Source organism: Anomaloglossus baeobatrachus, chromosome 1 (genome assembly GCF_048569485.1).
Source record: "Anomaloglossus baeobatrachus isolate aAnoBae1 chromosome 1, aAnoBae1.hap1, whole genome shotgun sequence".
Lineage (NCBI taxonomy): Eukaryota > Metazoa > Chordata > Amphibia > Anura > Aromobatidae > Anomaloglossus > Anomaloglossus baeobatrachus.
Genome location: NC_134353.1, coordinates 717,995,340 through 718,012,310, shown reverse-complemented (window position 1 = coordinate 718,012,310; position 16,971 = coordinate 717,995,340). Strand labels below are relative to the sequence as shown.

Below are 16,971 nucleotides of genomic sequence, written 5' to 3'. Positions count from 1 at the left end.
AGGTACCTAAACAGAAGAAACCCCTCACAAGTGACACCATTTTGGAAACTAGACCCCTCAAGGCTTCTATCTAGGGGTATAGTGAGCATTTTAGATCCACAGGTACTTCACAGATTTTGTTAACGTTACGTTGTCATATTGAAAATTTTAATAATTTTCTCAAAAATGTTGCTTTAGCATCAATTTTCTCACTTTTTCAAGAGGTAATTCCAAAAATTTGACCTCAAGGTTTGTTAACCACTTTTTTATGAGCGCGGTGATACCTCACATGTGGTCTGAAACCTTTGTTTGAACAAATGGGAGGGCTTGGAACGAAAGGAGCAATATTTGAATTTTGGAAAGGAAATTTGGCTGAAAAAGATTGCGGGCAACATGTCACATTTGGAGGTCCTCTAAGGTATCTAAACAGCAGAAACCCCGCACAAGTGACCCCATTTTGGAAACTAGGCCCCTCAAGGAATTTATCTAGATGTTTGGTGAGTACCCTGAACCCCCAGGTACTTCACAGAATTTTATAACGTTGAGCCATGAAAATAAAAAAATTAAATTTTACCACAAAATTGTTATTTCAACCAGGTAGCTTTTTTTTCACAAGGGTAACAGGAAAAAAATCACCATGAAATTTATTGTGCAATTTCTCCTGAGTTTGGCGATACCTTATATGTGGTGGAAATCAACTGTTTGGGCGCATGACAGGGCTCGGAAGGGAAGGAGTGCCATTTGACTGCAAAATTGGCTGGAATCAATAGCGGACGCTATGTTGCATTAGGAGAGCCCCTGAGGTGCCTAAACAGTGGAGGTCCCCCACAAGTGGCCCCATTTTTTAAATTAGACCCCTGAAGGAATTTATCTAGATGTTTGGTGAGTACCCTGAACCCTCAGGTGCTTCACAGAAGTTTATAATGTTGAGATGTGAAAATAAAAAAATACATTTTTACCACAAAATTGTTACTTCAACCAGGTAGCTTTTTTTTTACAAGTGTAAAAGGAAAAATTCAGCATAAAATTTATTGTGCAATTTCTCCTGAGTATGCTGATACCTTATGTGTGATGAAAATCAACTGTTTGGGTGCACAGCAGGGCTCGGAAGGGAAGGAGCGCCATTTGACTGCACAATTGGCTGGAATCATTAGCGGACGCTATGTTGCATTTGGAAAGCCCCTAAGGTGCCTAAACAGTGGAGGTTTCCCACAAGTGACCCCATTCTGGAAACAAGACACCTCAATGCTTTTATCTAGGTGTATATTCAGCAGTTTGAATCCAAGAGTACTTCACAGAATTTGATAAGCTTAGGTTGCCATATTGAAAATTTTCATTTTTTTCACAAAAATGTTGCTTTAGGCCCGTTTCACACGTCAGTGAAAAACAGTGACGTTTTTCACTGGCGTTTAAAACACGCACATGTCCCTGCGTGTGCCGTGATTCACGGCACACGTGGGTTGTCTAAGTGCAATTCGGGCTCCGTTCTCCGTGGCCCGTGATTGCACTTAGAAAACTACTCACCTGTGCGCGCTCCCGCTCTCCATGGTGCTGATCGCTCCCGCGGTGCAGCATCCGGCCGGCGGTGACCCCCGCAGCAGCTGCTTCCGGGTCGGCTGTGTCGCGCATAATGAATATGCGCGACAATAATGAGCCGGCTCAGAAGCACCAGGCTGCACGGGCTGCAGAGGACATCGCTGGACGCCGGGTGAGTAAAAATGATTTTTATTTTAAAAGCACGTTTTTTTCTGGCACGTGTTTCACGGACCACACCACTGCGTGGTCCGTGGAACATCAGTGATGCCAGAAAAAAATGGACATGTCTCCGTGCGGCAATCACGCACACGCGGGTACGCCGCACGGAGACACGTGCAGTGAAAAATCACTGACGTGTCAGCAGACCCATTGATTATAATGGGTTTGCGTATGTCAGTGATTCTGGTACGTTTAAAAAAAAGCACAAACGTACCAGAATCACTGACGTGTGAAAGGGGCCTTAGCATCATATTTCTTACTTTTTCAAGAGGCAACAACAAACCGTGGACCCCACAGGTTGTTATCCAATGTCTTATGAGCACAGGGATACCCCACATGTGGCCAAAAACCTCTGTTTGGATAAATGGGAGGGCTTGGAATGGAAGGAGCACCATTTGAATTCTGGAAAAGTTGAAATAAATTGCGGGCACCATGTCACATTATCACGGCCCCTTGGGTACCTATACAGCAGAAACCCCCCACAAGTGACCCCATTTTGGAAACTGGATTTTATTCAGGAGTATAGTAAGCATTTTGAATCCACAGGTACTTCACAAAAATGTTGCTGTAGCAACAAATTTCTCACTTTTAGGCTATGTGGCCATGATCCAGCGACACGGCGTCTAGTACACAGTGTCAGCCTTCCTGCAGAGATGTGAGTGTTGTCCACGGGAGAACGCAGCTGCCCATGCCCACGATTTGGGTTCAGGCTGCTGAGGAGCTCTATGCTACCTGCAGAGAACACTCTTGTCTCCGCAGCATAAATTGACATGCTGAGGCTCAGGAAGCTGCACCACAGGTCGGTTTATGCTGCGGAGAAAAGAAGCACAGTGGGCATGAAATTTCTAAAAATCCTTCCACTGTGCTTCTACTGCACAACGCAGCGTTATGGATGCAGGGAAAACACTCTGCGCCCAAAACGCTGCAAACCCTGATTGTGGGCACACAGCTTAAAATGCTGCAATGGATAGATGTCAAACATATATAACGTCCCACCCCCTGCATATTCTAAGCTGGCGCCCTTTAGTGCCTTTCATGTGGCACTAAAGGGTGCCTAGCCTTGTATTTAGCCCCCCAAAAAATTAATAATTAAAATAAACGACATGGGGTCCCCCCTATTTTTGATAGCCAGCTAGGGTAAAGCAGACAGCTGTAGCCTGCAAACCACAGCTGACAGCTTCACCTTGGCTGGTGATCAATTTGGAGGGCTCCCCAGGCGTTTTTAAAAAAAAAAAAACAAAAAAAAAAAACGTGGGGTCCCCCCCAAATTAGATCACCAGCCAAGGTGAAGCGGACAGCTGGGGTCTAGTATTCTCAGGGTGGGAAGAGCCATGGTTATTGGACTCTTCCCAGCCTAAAAATAGCAGGCCGCAGCCGCCCCAGAAGTGGCGCATCCATTAGATGCGCCAATCCTGGCGCTTCGCTCCAGCTCATCCCGCGCCCTGGTGCGGTGGCAAACGGGGTAATATACGGGGTTGATACCAGCTGTAATGTCACCTGCCATCAAGCCCTGGGGTTAGTGATGTCACGGCATCTAAACAGATACCCGACATCACTAACCCAGTCAGTAATAGAAAAAAATAAAGACAAAAAAAAAATTTATTTGAAAAAAAACTCCCGAAACATTCCTTTTTCACCAATTTATTGAAAATAAATTTCGGTCGCTGTAATCCATTTTGGAGGTCCCTCGGCGACTCTGGACCTTCTAGAATATGGGGGGCACGTTCAGGGAACGAATCCCCCATTTTCTGGAAGAGCAAGCTCTCCATGAGCAGTGTGGGTGCAGTAATCTGAGAATACTGCACTCACACTGCCCCGGTCCAACCTAGGGCAGAGTGACCTGCAGTAACCTCATTCCAGAATATGAGGGGCACGCTCACAGAATGTACCCCCCATTTTCTGGAACAGCAGGCTCTCCATGTGAGGAGTGTGGCTGCAGATCACTGCACTCACTCTCCCCCAGTCCACAGCGCAGCAGCGAGGTCAGCGTTCCTGCTTGCAAGCGCCGCCAGCTTTCTAGGAGGCGGAGTGATCGCGGGGACGGAGCAGCAGCCAGGTAACGGGGCTGACCGGGGGCTGACCGGGGGACCTGGGGACGACTTTTCTGTCGCATGTGACGTGTCACATGCGGCAGAAAGAGCAGAACGAATGCGGCCGCGGTAGCTGAAACCCCCGAGATTTTCGGTCGCTGGGGGGCGCTACAGGGTTTTTTCGGGCCGCCGCTTTAAAGCGGCGGAACAGAATAAGTACCCTGTTTTGCCGCCGCTTTAAGTCGTACGGCCGTCGTTATGAGGTTAATGCTCCTAACAACATAAATAAAAACATAGAAACCCTTAACTTGTCAGACGGCACAAGACTTTATTAAGAGATTGTCCACTACTTTAACATTGATGGCCTTTCCTTATGATACATCACCAATGTCCGATTGGTCAGGGTCCGGCACCTGACTTGCCAGCCAATCGCCTGTTCTAGGTACCGTGCCAGTGGTGGCCATAAGTGCTCAGTTCTGGATCTGCTCCGTCTTCTGATAGTGGCAGCAGTCTCCTATTAAAATCAATGAGACAGATGTGCAGTACCCAGCCATGGACACTATCAGAGGACAGAGCAGTTCCAGAAATAGGCATTTCCAGCCACCTGCACCAAGAAGAGCTGATCAGTGGGGGTCTCATTGCGCTCACATAAGAAGCAATGCGCAAGTGGGACCGAGCCCTAATAATAAGACATAGTCAGAATCACAGTAATAAACATTTACTTTCAGGTACCTTATAGATGATGTTCTCTCTAGTCGTTTCTTTCTATTCTTCACCTTGTCCGGACGCCATGATGACTTTTCACATTCACAGCTCGTTTATGCAGATTTCCATCCTCTCTGGTCTTCTGCAGCACATCCTGACACGATGCCCCTAAAAATAGCAGAATGATTAGAATACTCCTATTTAAAAATATCTGCCCTACACTGTGCCCCAGAATAAATAATGGCCTCTCACTGTGTTCTCTGCACAAAATATGACCCACACACTGTCCCTCTTATGGTACATGCCCTCTACACTGCCCTCTCCTTTCCATATTGAGCCTCTTCACACTGTCCTTTACACTGTGTCCCCTTATACTACCCAGTTTTTATACTGTGCTCTCTCATCACATATCCCTCCTCGCTATGGCCTCAATGTCCTCCCATCCTGCCCCCTCTCCATACGGCCCCCCTCCACTACCCAGTCTCTATTCTGTGCCCCCTCACATTTTTCTCATCCCTTACTATCTCCTTACTACCTCTTGCATGTCCATATACTTTTCCACATCACACCCCATCCTGCCCACTTGCTCCTCATACCATGTCACTCTTTATTCCGTGTCCTCAAAATGTCTTTCCCATTTGCTCCCCACCATGTTTGTATACATTCCCCCAATCGCTCCACATACTATGTCTGTATACATTCCCCCCTCACTCTTGCTCCCTATACTATGTCTGTATACAGCACCCCTCACTCCCTATACTATGTTTGTATACATCACCCCTCACCCTCTCTCTCCCCATACATCACCCCTCACCCTCTCTCTCCCCATACATCACCCCTCACCCTCTCTCTCCCCATACATCACCCTCTCTCTCCCCATACATCACCCTCTCTCTCCCCATACATCACCCTCACCCTCTCTCTCCCCATACATCACCCCTCATCCTCTCTCTCTCCCCATACATCACCCCTCATCCTCTCTGTCCCCATACATCACCCCTCATTCGCTCTCTCCCATACATGACCCCTCATCCTGTCTCTCCCCATACATCACCCCTCATCCTCTCTCTCACCATACATCACCCCTCATCCTCTCACCCCATAATGTGTCCAAAGATAGTTCCCTCTCCCCATCCTTTTTCCTCCATACTGTGTCTATAGATACTGCCCTCTCCCCACCCTCTGTCCCCTCATACTGTGTCCACTGATAGTTCCCCCTCCCCTTCCTCTGTCCCCTCATTCTGTGTCCATAGATGCCTCCCCCCTCACCCCATAATACTCCACTTCGGTGTCACTATCTTCAGCTCCACTGGAGCACTTATCATCAGAGCTCTCTGCCGCCTCTGCTCTGCGGCCCTGACTTCCGGGTCAGCAGTGTGATCAGCTGACCTGATCACAGTACAGACGCCACTCTGACCACTTCAATTGTCCTTGCGTCTGAAAGATACAAGGTCAATTTATCAGTGGGACCCGGCGCGCTGCACTTTCTATGAGTGTAGCTGTCAGCGTGACAGCTGCACTCAGAGAATAGTGGCTCCCACTACAGGGCGGGAAACGCATCTGCCAGGGAGACTTTCACTGCGTTGCATCAGGCAGCGTGACAGCGCCCCCCTAACAGTTGTCAGATGCCCCGCCAGCCCCTTCCTAGATACGCCTCTGTCTATAATATTATACTGTAATTGATGTGAGATGCAAAATGTGCACCAGACACAACCAGAAGTAGTACTGGAGTAATGTCACAGGTAGTGCCCAAAGCTTCTTATTCAGCCAGGTTCCATATCTGCAAGATCTAGTACGTAAACAAGGAGTGGACCCCATCATGTAAAGTTCAGAAAGTACCATCTTGGCGTTATGCTTTTTTCTACTTTTCAATGTTAAAGGGAGGCTGTTCCCACAGATTAATGATTTAAATCAAGCACAGGCACTCCGTGCTCCCTTGACATGGCCAAACATATAAGTGCAACTTCCCACCTAATTTGTCCCCTCAAGCCTCCTTGCCCACCTCTTCTTTGATTAACAGCTCTGGCTTTATAGAGCCAGAGAAGTGCCAAAACAGGTGGAAAACAAGCAAGAGGGAAGGAGGACATAAATGTTTGACCACGCCATGAAGCACCGAGCTCCTGTACTAGGTGTATATAGTCATTCTGTATTGACACTGTCCCTTTAAGCACTACTATTAAGTTTTTCAAGCTTTATTTTAGTATAATTAGTGGTAAAAATATTCAGATCTGCCTAAGTAATAAACTTATCTATTTTTTTAATATTTAATAGAAACAAAAATTGCATTTGCAGTTATTTTGCATATTCATTGTCTCTGCTTGTGTTTGTACAGGCTGGAACCATTAAGACAGCAGTAACAGGATCAAGTATACAAGCAGGTTAGTTTCTCGAATATGTAACAAAGTTCCACAGAAAAGAGTTTTTCCCCATAGGCACCAATCATAACGTGCCCTCCTGCTATCTCTACTGTTGTCCTTTCAATTTCAGCCATAATCCTACAGCCTAACCAATGTCCCCAATTACCAGTCATTAGTATAGAAGGAAGATTCATCTATTGTGCATCAAAATATCATATAAGCCTCATTAATAGCCATAAATCACAAGCAAATTTTAATGTTTTGAGCAGTTTGGAAAACCTATATTTATATACCCTACCTGAGTTAATAGAGAGGAATCCTGTGTTCAAGATTGTTATTTCTTTGTCAGAGACAAGAATGGCTACAAAAAGTCTTTCTATCTGGAGGACGCTCTGCATTATCATGATAATCCTTAATTTCAATGAGCAGAGTGTGATGCTTAAGGTGGCTTTACACACTGCAACATCTCAAACGACATCGCTGTAACGTCACCGGTTTTGTGACGTTATAGCGACCTCCCCAGCGACATTGCAGTGTGTGAGACACATCAGCGACCTGGCCCCTGCTGTGAAGTTGTGATCGCTACAAATCGTTCAGGACCATTCTTAGGTCCTTTGTTTCCCGCTGTGCAGCATGATCGCTAGAAAGTCTCAGTGTGTAAAGGGGACTTTACAGCGACTTCCCTTTCAAAAAGCTGCTTTACAACATCCCCAACAACCAGCTAGGTCGCTCTGCAGGTCCGGATCTCTGTTGCGTCGTTGGCCAGGTCTGCCTGTTTGACAGCTCACCAGAGACTTTGTAGCGATCCCGGCCAGGTTGGGATCGCTGGTGGGATCGCTAGAAAGTTTCAGTGTGTAAACCCAGCTTTAGGCTAAAGGTACCGTCACACTAAGCAACATCGCTAGCAACATCGCTGCTGAGGCACAAGTTGTTAGCGATGTTGCTGTGTGTGACATCCAGCAACAACCTGGCCCCTGCTGTGAGGTCGTTGGTTGTTGCTGAATGTCCTGGACCATTTTTTAGTTGTTGCTCTCCCGCTGTGAAGCACACATCACTGTGTGTGACAGCGAGAGAGCAACAACTAAATGTGCAGTGAGCAGGCAGCCGGCTTCTGCGGACGCTGGTAACCAATGTAAATATCGGGTAACCAAGAAGCCCTTTCCTTGGTTACCCGATATTTACCTTCGTTACCAGCATCTGCCGCTCTCAGCTGTCAGTGTTGGCTCCCTGCACACGTAGCTGGAGTACACATCGGGTACTTAACCCGATGTGTACTGTGGCTAGGTGTGCAGGGAGCCAGCGCTAAGCGGTGTGCGCTGGTAACCAAGGTAAATATCGGGTTGGTTACCCGATATTTACCTTAGTTACCAAGCGCAGCATGCTTCCATGTGTAGCGACGCTCCAGCGATGCCTGCCAGGTCAGGTTGCTGGTGGGATCGCTGGAGCATCGCTTAGTGTGACATCTCACCAGCGACCTCCTAGCAACTTACCAGCGATCCCTATCAGGTTGTATCGTTGTTGATATCGCTGGTAAGTTGTTTAGTGTGACTGGGCCTTAAGGACACATGGCGAGTAAAACGGAGCGGGTGGAATGCAAAAAAAAATCGCATTCTATCCGGTCCCATATTACTCTATGGGTTCGCTCCCATGAGTAATTTTTTTTCTCAGCCCTAATCGGACTGAGAAAACAATTGCAGCATGCTGCGGATAGAATCTGATTGGTTTTCATTCGCAACCATACAAGTCTATGGGTGTGAGAGAAACATTGCATTGCACTTGCTTTTACACCAGAGTGTAGTGCGATAATCGAATCAGCTGATAATGGAGGAGATGGGGAGATTAGTCCCTCCCTCTCCTCCGCTGCTGTGATCTGATCGCAGGATCGCATCACAGTATATACAGCTCACACTCGCAGCAGAGCCTGTACCGGGGTCATTAGCATAATGCACCCGATGCGCTCGCATCGCATGCTAAATACCCATGTGTCCTTAGCCTTAAAGGGAACCTGTCAAGTAGTTAATTCTTCCCAAACCGCAGGCAGCATGGAAAATATACTTTAAGGCTAGGTTCGCACACTGCGTCTTTTTGACGCTGCGTTTTTGTGCGTTTTTGGCCGCTAAAAACGCACAAAAACGCACCTGCGTCAAAAAAACGCATAAAAAAACTAGAGTTGAGCGCGGTTCGTGGTTCTCCAGTTCGCGGCTCGAGTGATTTTGGGGCATGTTCTAGATCGAACTAGAACTCGAGCTTTTTGCAAAAGCTCGATAGTTCTAGAAACGTTCGAGAACGGTTCTAGCAGCCAAAAAACAGCTAAATCCTAGCTTGGTTTCTGCTGTAATAGTGTAAGTCACTCTGTGAATCAAACTATTATCACATTTCAGTGTATAGTGTGCGTGAACAGCGCCTTCAGATCACTGCTGTTTCTATAATGGCGATCGCCATTTTTTTTTTTTTTTTTCTTGTCTTCCTTCCCTAAGCGCGCGCGTCTTGTGGGGCGGGCCAGCATGTCAGCCAATCACAGACACACACACACCTAAGTGGACTTTGAGCCAGAGAAGCAACGGCATGTGTGATAGGATCTGCATGTCACATGTCCCTGCATTATAAAACCGGACATTTTCTTCACGAACGCCATTATCTGCCTTCTGCGTCTTTGGTGTCAGACATCAGTGTCGCAGCTCCGTCCTCCTGAGTCCTATAGCCGATACAGCTGTATGCGCTGCATACACAGCGTTAGACAGCTTAGGGAGAGCACATTCTAGCAGTCCTTTTAAGGGCTCAAAGCGGCAGGGTCAGAGAGCCATAAGTGACAGGTCCTGCAAACAGCAACAGCGTCTGTGTAGCCCAGGTCAGGGATTTCCTCCCTGCATTTCACCATTAGGAGGGAATAGAAAGGCAGGCTTCCATTCCTCTACCCAGAGCACCACAATCCTGCCACTGTACCCTCTTGTCCTCTGCACACTCCAACTCATTCTAAGTAAGCCATTATACTAGCAAACATTCAGTGTACCTAGTGGCATCCTATACGTGGCTATTGGACTTTGCTATAGTCCCACTAGTGCAAAGACATTTGCAGAGCACGTCTGCCTGCATTGCACACTACAACTTTTTTAAACTAAGCAATTTTACTAGCAAACACTCAGTGTACCTAGTGGCATCCTATACGTGGCTATTGGACTTTGCTATAGTCCCACTAGTGCCAAGACATTTGCAGAGCGCATCTGCCTGCGTTGCACACTCCAACGAATTATAACTAAGCCATTATACTAGCACACACTCAGTGTACCTAGTGGCATCCTATACGTGGCTATTGGACTTTGCTATAGTCCCACTAGTGCAAAGACATTAGCAGAGCACATCTGCCTGCATTGCACACTCCAAGTTTTTTAAACTAAGCAATTTTACTAGCAAACACTCAGTGTACCTAGTGGCATCCTATACGTGGCTATTGGACTTTGCTATAGTCCCACTAGTGCAAAGACATTTGCAGAGCACGTCTGCCTGCATTGCACACTACAACTTTTTTAAACTAAGCAATTTTACTAGCAAACACTCAGTGTACCTAGTGGCATCCTATACGTGGCTATTGGACTTTGCTATAGTCCCACTAGTGCCAAGACATTTGCAGAGCGCATCTGCCTGCGTTGCACACTCCAACTAATTATAACTAAGCCATTATACTTGCACACACTAAGTGTTTTTTAGTGGCATCCTATACGTGGCTATTGGACTTTGCTATAGTCCTACTAGTGCCAAGACATTTGCAGAGCGCATCTGCCTGCGTTGCACACTCCAACTAATTATAACTAAGCCATTATACTAGCACACACTCAGTGAACCTAGTGGCATCCTATACGTGGATATTGGACTTTGCTATAGTCCCACTAGTGCCAAGACATTTGCAGCACGTCTGCCTGCGTTGCACACTCCAACTAATTATAACTAAGCCATTATACTAGCACACACTCAGTGTACCTAGTGGCATCCTATACGTGGCTATTGGACTTTGCTATAGTCCCACTAGTGCCAAGACATTTGCAGCACGTCTGCCTGCGTTGCACACTCCAACTAATTATAACTAAGCCATTATACTAGCACACACTCAGTGTACCTAGTGGCATCCTATACGTGGCTATTGGACTTTGCTATAGTCCCACTAGTGCCAAGACATTTGCAGCACGTCTGCCTGCGTTGCACACTCCAACTAATTATAACTAAGCCATTATACTAGCACACACTCAGTGTACCTAGTGGCATCCTATACGTGGCTATTGGACTTTGCTATAGTCCCACTAGTGCCAAGACATTTGCAGCACGTCTGCCTGCGTTGCACACTCCAACTAATTATAACTAAGCCATTATACTAGCACACACTCAGTGTACCTAGTGGCATCCTATACGTGGCTATTGGACTTTGCTATAGTCCCACTAGTGCCAAGACATTTGCAGCACGTCTGCCTGCGTTGCACACTCCAACTAATTATAACTAAGCCATTATACTAGCACACACTCAGTGTACCTAGTGGCATCCTATACGTGGTGTGAGACTGTGACCGGGGTTATATATGACGGCCGGTATGTCTCGCCCAGGTTGTGCTCACTCCATGATAGAAAGTAAATCCACTATAGGGTTAATGCTGTTTCCCTACAGGCTTAAGGAAGGGTTAAAAGGAAACAGGAACGAGGGCAGGTGTGCCGGGTGTGGGGGAAGTGACCAGAACTTCCTGAGCCCTATGCTGGAGAGGCACATGTATTTTGTTATGGACTTTTTGTTTGGACATTAAAACCGTGTGCTGTGAACCTTGATGCCTGGATCCCGTGTCTTCTGCTGCGCAGCCGACCGCGCTACCTCACATATGGTGGAGAATCGGCGGGCATGACAGCCGGTGAGGTGTAGCATCCATCCCTGGTGACCCAGCTGCGCATGTCCTGGATTCGAGCGGCTATACTACAGCCCAAACCCGGCGACGCCATGGAGGACATACTAAAGCATTTGGCTCAGGCTAATGCACAGCAGCAACAGACCAATGCACACCTGCTCCAATCCTTGCAAGTGCAGGAAAAAAAAACTCCAAGAACAGTTGGATCAGGCCAATGCACGTCAGCAGCAATCCTTGCAAGTGCAGGTCAAAATGCACCAAGAACAGATGGAGCAGGCCAATGCACGTCAGCAGCAATCCTTGCAAGTGCAGGACAAAAGGCACCAAGAACAGATGGAGCAGGCCAATGCACGTCAGCAGCAAGCCTTACAATTGCAGGAAAAAAGGCACCAAGAACAGATGGTTCTCCTGGCCAAGTCGATCCGTGCCGGACCGGCAGCAACAACCCCGGGACCGGGTGACGACGGCAGCGTCCGGAAAGCGGTGAGACAAGCGTTGCAAAAGATGACCCCGGGTGATGATGTGGAAGCGTTCCTGGCGGTGTTTGAGCGGGTGGCCGAGCGGGAAAAGCTGCCGACCCCGCAGTGGGCTGAGGTATTGTCGCCCTATCTGACGGGGGAACCCCAAAAAGCGTACCTGGACCTCGGTACCGAGGACGCCATTGACTATGTGACCCTGAAAGCCGAAATACTGGCTCGGTTGGGGGTGAATACCTATGTACGGGCTCAGCGGGTAAATCAGTGGTTCTATGAGGAAGCCAAACCCGTACGCTCCCAGGCCTATGACTTATTACATCTTGTAAAAAAGTGGTTGCAGCCTGACACTCTGAGCCCGGCGCAAATGGTGGAAAGGGTAGTAGTGGATCGTTTTGTGCGCACTTTACCCGTCACCGTTCAACGGTGGGTAGGACAGGGTGACCCGAGTACCCTGGACCAATTAGTGTCCCTGGTAGAGCGGCATGTGGCTACGCAGGACTTGATACGGGACACTGAGACGTTGCGTACCGCCCGTCGGTCCGGCCCCTCCAAGCCTAGGGCCAAGGACCCACCGCTGACAACGGTACAGGAGTCCCCTACCGTCCCGTCTGAGGCCGCGGCCGCCATTCCTGAGGTCCGGAAGGTTCTGTACCCTAAACGACAACCCGTCAAGGGGGTTTCCGTCCCCATTAGATGTTGGCGGTGCCAGCGGGTGGGACATATGGAAGCCCAGTGTCCACTCACCACGGAGCCCATGGATTGTGGGGTTACCCGGCGGGGTTCAATGTATGCTCAGGTGGTGTGTACCGCTGACCTGGTCTCCCCAGAGACAGAGCCCCACTTGTGCCAAATACAGGTGAATGGATGTCCGGTTACAGGATTGTTGGATTCCGGAAGCTTAGTGACCCTTGTGCGATCCACCTTGAGAGCTAAAGTAAAGGCCACAGGACGCACTGTGGGGGTGGTTTGCATACATGGGGACCGCCACGACTATCCCACGGGGATTGTCACCATCACAGCACCTTGCGGTCAGGTGCAACATGAGGTGGGACTTCTTAACACTCTTCCTTATGACGTGATCCTAGGAAGGGATCTGCCCTATTTTTGGACTTTATGGAGGGGACCCCCTAAGTCCCCTCAGATATTGGTCGGTCCGGGACCTGAGCCCTACAATCCTGAATCCGGGACACCTGCCGTAGGGGTCACCATGATAGGGACAGAGTGTGAACCCGATAGGTCACCCCTAGAGGTATTGGCAGGAGAGGCTGAGACGGTCGAGCCCATCCCGGAGTTGGAGGCGTCCCCGGATACGTTTGGGACAGCCCAACTCCAGGACCCTACGTTAATACATGCCCGGAGTCGGGTGACAGTAGTTGACGGGGTGGAACAGCTGCCCAGTGCCCAGGTAAGGTACCCCCATTTCGCTCTTAAGCAGGATTTACTCTACCGGGTAGATGAAATACGGGGCGTAGGGGTAGAACAGTTGGTGGTGCCCCAGCCGCATCGCCGGCGGGTCCTCGACTTGGCTCATAAACACCTGATGAGTGGCCACCTAGGGGTCAAGAAAACGCAGGAGCGAATATTGCAAAGGTTCTATTGGCCCGGGGTCTTTGGGGAGGTAAAACGGTTCTGCGAAACCTGCCCGGAGTGTCAGCTTACTGCACCTCTGACCCATTTTCGCAGTCCGTTGGTACCGTTACCCATTATAGAAGTCCCTTTTGAACGGATAGGGATGGATCTGGTGGGGCCCCTCGTAAAGTCCGCTCGAGGGCACCAACACATCCTAGTGATCGTTGACTATGCCACCCGGTATCCCGAGGCGATACCTCTCAGACATACTGCAGCAAAGCTTATAGCTCGGGAGTTGTTTGCTGTGTTCTGCCGGGTGGGATTGCCCAAGGAGATCCTTACGGATCAGGGGACCCCATTCATGTCTAAAGTGACCAAAGAGCTATGCCGGCTACTCCAGATCAAGCAGTTGCGTACGTCTGTGTATCATCCGCAAACGGACGGTTTAGTCGAGCGTTTCAATAAAACCCTGAAAACCATGCTAAGAAGGGTGATTTCAAAAGACGGGAAAGACTGGGATATGATGCTTCCCTATTTGATGTTTGCCATACGAGAGGTGCCACAGGCATCCACGGGGTTTTCGCCTTTTGAATTGTTATACGGGCGACATCCCCGGGGATTGTTGGACCTGGCAAAGGAAACATGGGAACAAGAGCCCACCCCCCATAAAAGTGTGATTGAACACATTTTGGGTATGCAGAACCGCATAAGCGCGGTCATGCCAATTGTGAAGGAGCACTTACAGGAGGCTCAGGCCGCGCAAAGCGGCCGCTACAATAGACAAGCCACCGTGCGGACCTTTAAACCCGGGGATCGGGTGTTGGTATTGATCCCCACGGCGGAGAGCAAATTCCTGGCTCAGTGGCAAGGCCCCTACGAGATAAAGGAAAGAGTAGGGGTGGTTAACTATAAAGTATTGCAGCCCGGTAGGCGGAAATCTGAACAAATATACCATGTCAACCTATTAAAACCTTGGCAGGAACGGGAAAGCCTGATGGCTGTTTTTTCCCCACCTCCCTCCTCTTCGGGTCGTTCACATCCGGCTCCAGCGACCTCCGGAGAGGACGAACCGGAAGTAAGGATTGGAGAAGCCCTCACCAAGCAACAGAGGCGAGAGGCCAGACGGTTGGTTCAGCAGAACCCCGATGTCTTCTCCGAGCGGCCCGGTAGGACCAGTCTGATACGACATGATATTGTCACCGAGCCCCACCTGAAGGTACGCCTGAAGTCATACCGGGTACCGGAGGCTCGACGACAAGCCATATCGGAGGAAGTAAAGACAATGTTACGCCTGGGGGTCATCGAAAAATCCCGGAGTGAATGGGCTAGTCCGATTGTCCTAATACCAAAACCCGATGGCTCCTTAAGGTTCTGCAATGACTTTAGGAGATTGAACGAAATATCCAAGTTCGATCTCTACCCCATGCCCCGGGTGGATGAGCTGATTGATAGGCTGGGACAGGCGCGATATTTTACCACGCTCGACCTGACCAAAGGGTACTGGCAGGTGCCACTAACGGAGTCCGCCAAGGAGAAAACCGCTTTTGTTACGCCGGAGGGTCTCTTCCACTATGTTGTCTTGCCTTTTGGGTTACATGGCGCTCCGGCCACGTTCCAGAGGTTGATGGACTTAGTGCTGGAACCCCACCAGGCGTATGCATCAGCGTACCTGGATGACATCATTATTTACAGCTCCGATTGGCAGACCCACTTGGAACAGGTACAAGCGGTGGTGGACGCGCTTCGATCAGCCGGATTGACAGCCAATCCCAAGAAATGTGCATTGGGACTCACGGAAGCCCGCTACTTGGGCTACGTGATAGGCCAAGGAGTGATTAAGCCCCAAATTAACAAGGTTGAGGCGATCCAGAAGTGGCCTAGACCCCTGACCACGAAGCAGGTTAGGGCCTTCCTGGGTATCGTGGGGTACTACAGGAGGTTTGTAAAGGATTTTGCGGGACTATCAGCCCCCTTGACGGACCTTCTCAAAGGCAAGAAGTCCGTCATGGTGCGGTGGACTCCGCAGGCCGAGGACTCCTTCCGGGCCCTGAAGGGGGTCCTGTGCGGACAGCCCGTTCTGGTCAACCCTGATTTCCGGAAGGAGTTCATTGTACAGACTGACGCCTCGGAGGTCGGCCTGGGGGCAGTGCTGTCTCAGGTGGTTCAGGGGGAGGAACACCCCGTCACCTTCTTGAGTAGGAAGCTCACCCCTCCCGAGCGGAATTATAGCGTAGTGGAGAAGGAGTGCCTGGCGATCAAGTGGGCCTTGGAGTCCCTACGCTATTACCTGCTGGGACGGCAGTTTCGCTTGGTGACGGATCACTCTCCACTGGTCTGGATGAGGTCCGCCAAGGAACGGAATGCCCGGGTTACCCGGTGGTTCCTTTCTCTGCAGAACTTCCGGTTTACGGTTGAACACCGGGCCGGTAGGTTGCAGGGCAACGCCGATGCCTTGTCCCGCGGCCCGTGCTTGATGGCTGGAGTTCAACCCCGCACGCTTGAACTGAGGGGGGGGGTATGTGAGACTGTGACCGGGGTTATATATGACGGCCGGTATGTCTCGCCCAGGTTGTGCTCACTCCATGATAGAAAGTAAATCCACTATAGGGTTAATGCTGTTTCCTACAGGCTTAAGGAAGGGTTAAAAGGAAACAGGAACGAGGGCAGGTGTGCCGGGTGTGGGGGAAGTGACCAGAACTTCCTGAGCCCTCTGCTGGAGAGGCACATGTATTTTGTTATGGACTTTTTGTTTGGACATTAAAACCGTGTGCTGTGAACCTTGATGCCTGGATCCCGTGTCTTCTGCTGCGCAGCCGACCGCGCTACCTCACAGTGGCTATTGGACTTTGCTATAGTCCTACTAGTGCCAAGACATTTGCAGAGCGCATCTGCCTGCGTTGCACACTCCAACTAATTATAACTAAGCCATAATACTAGCACACACTCAGTGAATCTAGTGGCATCCTATACGTGGATATTGGACTTTGCTATAGTCCCACTAGTGCCAAGACATTTGCAGCACGTCTGCCTGCGTTGCACACTCCAACTAATTATAACTAAGCCATTATACTAGCACACACTCAGTGTACCTAGTGGCATCCTATACGTGGCCTATTGGACTTTGCTATAGTCCTACTAGTGCCAAGACATTTGCAGAGCGCATCTGCCTGCGTTGCACACTCCAACTAATTATAACTAAGCCATTATACTAGCACACACT

At 49.3% G+C, this 16,971-nt stretch overlaps 1 protein-coding gene across 15 annotated transcripts in view; it reads left to right on the top strand.

Moving 5' to 3' along the window:
• Positions 1–16,971, top strand: part of EP400 (E1A binding protein p400) — a 293,821-nt gene that overhangs the window by 237,708 nt on the left and 39,142 nt on the right. For all 15 annotated transcript variants that reach the window (XM_075322084.1, XM_075322051.1, XM_075322044.1 and 12 more), the window contains one exon: positions 6,802–6,847. In XM_075322084.1, coding sequence (XP_075178199.1) covers positions 6,802–6,847 — 46 coding nt within the window. The remainder of the gene's footprint in view (positions 1–6,801; positions 6,848–16,971) is intronic.